We start from the raw sequence: 6000 nt of genomic DNA on the forward strand, positions 1-6000 counted from the left end.
GGGCAGGCAGAGATGCTGGCATGGGATTTTCTGGATCGCAGCCCCTTCTGTAGTAACAACCTGGAAGAGGCAAAGAGCTCGCCCTGGGACAGGGGCTGGGTCTAGTCCCACTCCCTCCAGTGATTCCCTGGTAACCGGACCTCTGCTTCTCAGTGTCTCCTTCTGAAACTTGAGTGGGCTGGATTAAGTGATCCTCAAGGTCACCAAGATTCCATGATTCCATAACCTCTGCAGAAGAGGTCTCGTGACCATTCTCTCCCCAAGGAGCCAGCCTGGGGTAGGAGTGAGGCGCACTCCCCTTAGGAAGACACACTCACACACACTGACAGGAGCCCTCGGGGCCTGCTGCCAGGGAGCCCAGCAGGCACGTTATCCCAGGGTGGGAACAGGCTCGGGCAGTAACCAGCTTGTCCCACCTGACACCATTCCCGGTGTTAGACCTGCACCCGGACTAAGGTCTCCATGTGCTTTCATTACACCGATGGTTTGCAAACTGTCAAAATCAACTCCCACCTAAAGGGAACGGCAGTGTGAGTCTGTGGCTCTGGGGTGTTGCTTCTAACCCACAACAGCAGAGTAGAGAGGGTCGCGCTCTGCTCATACAGATTTGGGCCCCATTCCCAGCTCTGCCGCTTCCTGGCTTTGTGACTTCAGGAAAGTTTCTTACTTTCTCTGAACTTCAGTTTCCCTGTCCATAAAATGGAGATTAAAATAGTCGACCTCCCAGGGCTGTTGGGAAGATTCCATGGGCACATGTGAGCGAAGCATCTAGCCCCGTCCAGCATGCAGAAGCCACCCCCCCACCCCGCATAGCTAGTTCTCATGGGCAGGCAGAGAGAAAGCAGGTCTGCTCTGGTGAAGGTTCTGGGGAGACATCAGTGCACAAAGTGGGCCGTGCTTTCAGTTTGTGTCTAGTCTCCCAGCCAGAACCCCCACTGCTGTGAGCAAACCCGCTTCCAGCACCACTTCCCCAAAGCCAGGGGCCCCTCCAGTGCTGCCCAGGGATGTCAAGGCGCCTGCAAAAGCTGGGCCATAGCGGGGCCAGCCTTGCCCGGGCAGCCTCAGCCAGCCCCAAGTGGCAGGGGAGGCTCGGCGCAGGGGCCTCTGCAGCAGGAGAGCTCTCTGCAGGCGGGACCCTCGTCGTTCATCACCGGTCTTTCACCTCCCAGACTCTACCCGCCACTGGCAGCCAGTGAGCAGCAGGGTTGGGGCACCTGTGGGTCGGCCGGTGGCACTTTCCGGAGCCGCCTGCCCAGCCCTCTGACACCTGCCGCCCACGCCAAGCCCGGCCGCACGACCCGCACCCCTCCTAAGCAGAGCCCACCCCCCAGGACAGGACAGGCGGGGTGGGAGCCGCCGCGCCCAGGGCTCTGTTTATCCCTCTCCGGAAGCGCAGAGCAGCCGGGCCGGCGGCGGCTGAGCCGAGACACCTGGCGCGGGAGGGCGGTGGGCGGGGCGCGCCGCCGAGACAAAGGGAGCCGGGCTGCGGGGAGAGGCCGCACCTCCACCGAGGGGCGTGGAAGGGCAGGGGAGAGGGGGGCCGGACAGAGGCGGGCAGGAGAGAGGGGGGCGGGACAGAGGGGGGCAGGAGAGAGGCAGAGCGTGAGCCCAAGTCTTGGGGGGCCGGGCACGGACCGCCCTAGGGCGTAGAGGCCTGGGGCCGGAGGTCAGCGCCCAGCCGCCAGCCCGACCCTCTGGTCCCCCCATTCACGCCCGCACCTGCCGTCCCGGCCGCGGCAGATCCAGCCCACCTGGCTCAACGCGCCCCCAGAGGTGCCCAGCGGGGAAGGAGCCAGAGGCGCCAGACCCACAGCCCAGCCAAGCATCCCCTGGGCCGCCCCCAAGAACCGAGCCACCAGGGTGAGCCCGGCTGAGAGCCAGTCCGCGCGGCCCCCGGGCCGGCCACCGCGCCCCCGGCCACCGCGCCCCCGGCCACCGCCGGGCCCCGCCCCCAGGGAGCGCCGGCCCCGCCCCCGCGAGGCCCGGCCCCGCCCCCAGGGAGCACCGGCCCCGCCCCGCCCGCCCCGCCCCGCCCCGCCCCGCCCCGCCCGCCCGCGCCCCGCCCGCCCCGCGCCCCGCGCCGCCTACCGTCCTTCCGGTAGAAGGCGATCTCCACCTTGCGCTCCTCGGCGCCCAGCAGGGCCTGCGCGATCTGCGCGGCGGCGCGGCGCTGCGTGCGCGGCCCGTGCAGGAAGTCGCAGGTGCAGGGCCGCTGCATGACCTCGGCGCGCGAGTACCCGCACAGCTCGCAGAAGCCGTCGTTGCAGTAGATGACCGCGCAGTTCTCCACCCGCGCGTTGGCGATGATGAACTTGCGGCCTGCGGGAGCGGGCCGTGAGCGAGGACCCGCCTGGGGCTCCCGGCCCGGCCCCCGCGCCCTCCGGGCTAAACGGCCGCCTGGGGCCCCCCCCCCCCCGGGCACGGCGGGCAGGGGTCCCGGCCCAGGGCGGACGCAGCTGGGCCCGGCACAGGTGCCCGGGCCCGGCGCGCCCCTCCCCCGCGGCCGGGGCTGGCGGCCTGGCTTCCCCCGGGCGGGCTGCCAGCCGCCCGCCGCCCCCTGCGCGCCGGGGCCGCGGCCAGCCTGGGCGGGTGTCAGCAACGCGTGTCAGCAGCCGCGGCGGAGGCATAAACACTGGGCCTGGAGAGGGAGCCTGGAAGGGCCGGAGATGGCGGCCAGCCTTCCCTTTGCACCCGCTCCTCCGGCCGCTCCTCTTGACCCCCAGCCCCTCTCTAGACTGGGGGTGCTCCCCGGGCACTCCTTACCCCGGGGATCCCTAGGAAACTCCTCCCCCAATATCTGGGGACCCTACCAGGTCAGTACTTGCCGGGATTTCCTTGGCCCCCCCCCCCACCCGCGCAGTCAGGGGCTGTGGGGAGTGGGCCACTGAGGAGGTGCCGAGGAGCCAGAGCACCCACTTTGCTTTATCTCCTGTGATACCCCGATGGCCCCAGAGGTGGGCATCAGAGCCTTCCATAGACCAAGAAACAGGCTCCGGGAAGTTCGGAGCCGTGCCCACTCTCGCAGCCTGCCAGCCGCAGAGCAGCTTCTGAACTTCGCCCTGCCTGGCAGAAGTTGAAGGAATGGGCTGAGGGTGACAGGCAGAAGCCAAGGTCATAGGGCACAAGGAGAGGGACCTACAGCTCCAAACTCTGGAAACACCTGGCACCCAGCACTGGCCTGAGACCCTGACCCTGGTCAGAAGACAGCCTGAGGACAGGGGCCTCCCCCAGGAATGAGAGGGCTGCCTCAGCTTGGCCCCAGCAAGGAGAAAGAGCCCCCACTGGCCCCATTACAGTTTGCCTCGGCACCCCCCTCCATGTCTGCCCCCAGAGCAGGGCTGGCATCTGAGCAGCAGGCAGGCAAGCAGGCAGCAGCCCAGCCCGTGCCAGGGAACATGCTCAGGGATAAAAGCTTTTTACAAACACCAAGGTTTCCGGCCACTTTAGCCTCTAATGCTGGGGCTGTTAGTGCCAATCAGAACTCTACCCCCTCCGGTCCAGTGGGCACAGCCCTCGGGCTGCCGCAGCCGGCTCCCTCGCCCGGCTGAGACCATCAGAATCTGGCCTTCTCCTGCCTTCCTTGGCCCTCCCTGACCCTGGGCTCCAAGAACTTATTTCCTGAAGTTGGGTCATCCTTAGATCAGTTCCCCAAGCCCCCAAATCTCAGGCAGCTTTCAAGCCCAGGAGTCGGGACTCCCCATCAAATGGAAATCCACCTGAGCCCAAGGCAGGCAGAGTACCAGCCACACATGCCAGCTTCCGAGAAGAGAAGCCGCCTGGCCCCCACTCCCCGGCCCGGAGAGCAGAGCCAGATTCTTCGAAGGCAAGTCCCACCCCTACCCCCTTCGCCCAGGTCCTGGAATACGTTGCAGAGGAGCTGTAGAGGCCCATTGGGCCTGCCCCCTCCGTCCCAGAGGTGGAAACTGAGACTCAGACCCAGAAGGGTGCCGCTCAAGGTCATGTGGCAGAGTCATGGCAGAGAGGTCAGAAGTGAGACCCCCAGCCCCCCAGCCAGGTTCTTCCTGGGCCTCCGCCTCGAAGTGCTGGTGGAAGGAAACCCCTGCCCGCCCGCCCTGGCCCCTCCAGCATGTGTCTCCTCCCCTGGAGATCATCTTGTTCCCCAGCCTCAGACAATGCTGCTCATGGGGCTGACCCCTCCCTCCCCCACCACAGCCAGAAGCACGCGTCGTGCTGTGCTCACAGGGTCATGGGCAAGGAATGTCACCCGCACCCAGGCCCTTGGCAGTCACACCCACCGTGGCACATGCAGCCCAAGGGACAGGCACAGGCAGGCGGGGGGAGCAGACGCCCACACCCAGAACATTCACTCACCCGGGACACTTCGGGAAGCCTCCCTTAGCAGGCTGGCGTTAGGGGTGCTGTGGCCCCCATAAAGGGGTTTGGACAGTGCTCAGGACAGGAAAACCAACAAGGGGGCACCCCAAGAAGCCCCTCAAGGCCCAGCTTCAGCCCATGACTGCCCATCGCCCTGGGGCCTTGCAGACAGCGCCCTGGTCCCGCGGGGTCAGACTCTCGGGCGCCCTTACCCGCCCACACGCCCACGAGCAGGTGAGGCAGACGCCACCTGCTCCGTGTCGAGTGTCTGGCCACACGGTCCCACGGGCACACGGAGGGTGCACTCAGGGTCCCACCCTGGCTGCGCTCACTCTGCGGGCCGCATCCACAGCCCAGCCGGCCCTGGCGCCGGAGTTGGGGAGACCTGCCTGCGAGGTGCCGCTGGCCGCCGAGCTGCGCCTCCCGCCCGCCGCCCCCCGCCTCGAGCCTCGCCCCCGAGACCCCCGGGCGGCGCCTCCCGGCCGGCGGCCCCGGAGCTCGCGCGCGGCGGCGGCACGGGCCGGGCACGCCCCCCCGGCGCCGGGGACTCCGCCCGCCCGCGCCCCCTCCCCGCCCCTCCCCCACTCACTCTGGCCCTCAAACTTGCGGATGATCGTGTCCAGGAAGGTGTTCTGCGGCGCGACGTGGCCCCTCCGCACCGGCATCCTGAGCCCATGGGCGGGCCGGGCGGGCCCCCACCCACCCCGGCCCGGCCCGGCCCGACGCTGGGCTGCGGGCGGCCCGCCCGGCCGGGATCCCGCCGCGCGCCGCCGAGCAGAGCGCCGGCCGGGCCGGGGCGGGCGCGGGCGCGGGGTCCCCGCTCGGCCCCGGGCGCCGGACCGCGGGCCCCGCCTGGGCGCGCCCGAGCTCGGCCGCCGGGCCCCGCACACCTGTCCGCGGGCCCCGCGGAGCCGCCCGCCCCGCGCCGCCGCGTCCCCGCGCCGCGCTCCGCCCGCCCCGGCGCCGGGCCCGCGGCTCCCGCCCGCCCGCCGCGCTGCAGCCGCTCCGGCGCCCGCGGCTCGGGTGCGCCTGCGGCTCGGCGCGGCCGCCGAAGGGTTAACGCGGCGCGCGCCCCTCGCTCGGCCCCCGCCTCCCGGACCCTCCCGCCGCCGCCGCGCGCCCCGCAGCGCCGCCCCCCCCCGCCCCGCGCGCCCGCCCTTCCCATTGGCTGAGCCGCGCCGGGCGCCCCCCCACCCCGGCCCCGCGCTCGGCCGGAGCCCCCGGGACTCGCGGGCCCCCCGGGGGGGAGGGGCCGGGGCCGGGCTCCGCGGGACAGGTGCGGGCGCCGGCCCGGGGACGGCCGGGGCGGGCCGGGGACCCGCCCCCCGACTTGGAGGGCTGGGGAGTTGGACTTGAAGGGAGAGGGCTGGTCCCCTAAACCCTGGTCCCCGCCACGCCGAGCGCCCCTCGGCGCCCTGGCCCGAGCTCGCCCGCTTATGTGGGTGACCAGGCGGGGCCGGCCCGGGGAGGTCTGGGCGGCGGGCACCGCGCGGGCGGGAGAGGCGGGGGACCCGGCCCGCCGAGACGCGAGACCGGGCGGAGGAGCCCCAGGAGGGGCGTGCGCCCAGCGCGGGGCGCTGCTCCCCAGCAGGTCTCGTGGGGATCGGGGGGATCCCCCAGCACAGAGAGCGACACTCTGACAGGAGTTGCGGCCTCCTGGCTGCG

At 70.7% G+C, this 6000-nt stretch overlaps 1 protein-coding gene across 3 annotated transcripts in view; it reads right to left on the reverse strand.

Annotated features, from left to right (window-relative positions):
* KCNH2 (potassium voltage-gated channel subfamily H member 2) overlaps positions 1-5393 on the reverse strand; it is a 29987-nt gene extending 24594 nt beyond the window's left edge. For 2 of the 3 annotated variants that reach the window (XM_054692748.1, XM_037515256.2), the window contains exons 1-2: positions 4925-5073; positions 2089-2319 (exon numbers count right to left, since the gene is read on the reverse strand). In XM_054692748.1, coding sequence (XP_054548723.1) covers positions 2089-2319; positions 4925-5000 — 307 coding nt within the window. In that variant the 5' untranslated portion in view covers positions 5001-5073. Of the gene's footprint in view, positions 1-2088; positions 2320-4924 lie in introns of all 3 variants that reach the window. The other variant, XM_037515249.2, reaches the window with a different exon arrangement.
* Positions 5394-6000: the final 607 nt, after the last annotated feature.

This window comes from Talpa occidentalis, unplaced genomic scaffold (genome assembly GCF_014898055.3).
Source record: "Talpa occidentalis isolate TD23 unplaced genomic scaffold, MPIMG_talOcc4v2.1, whole genome shotgun sequence".
In the NCBI taxonomy this organism is placed as follows: Eukaryota; Metazoa; Chordata; class Mammalia; order Eulipotyphla; family Talpidae; genus Talpa; species Talpa occidentalis.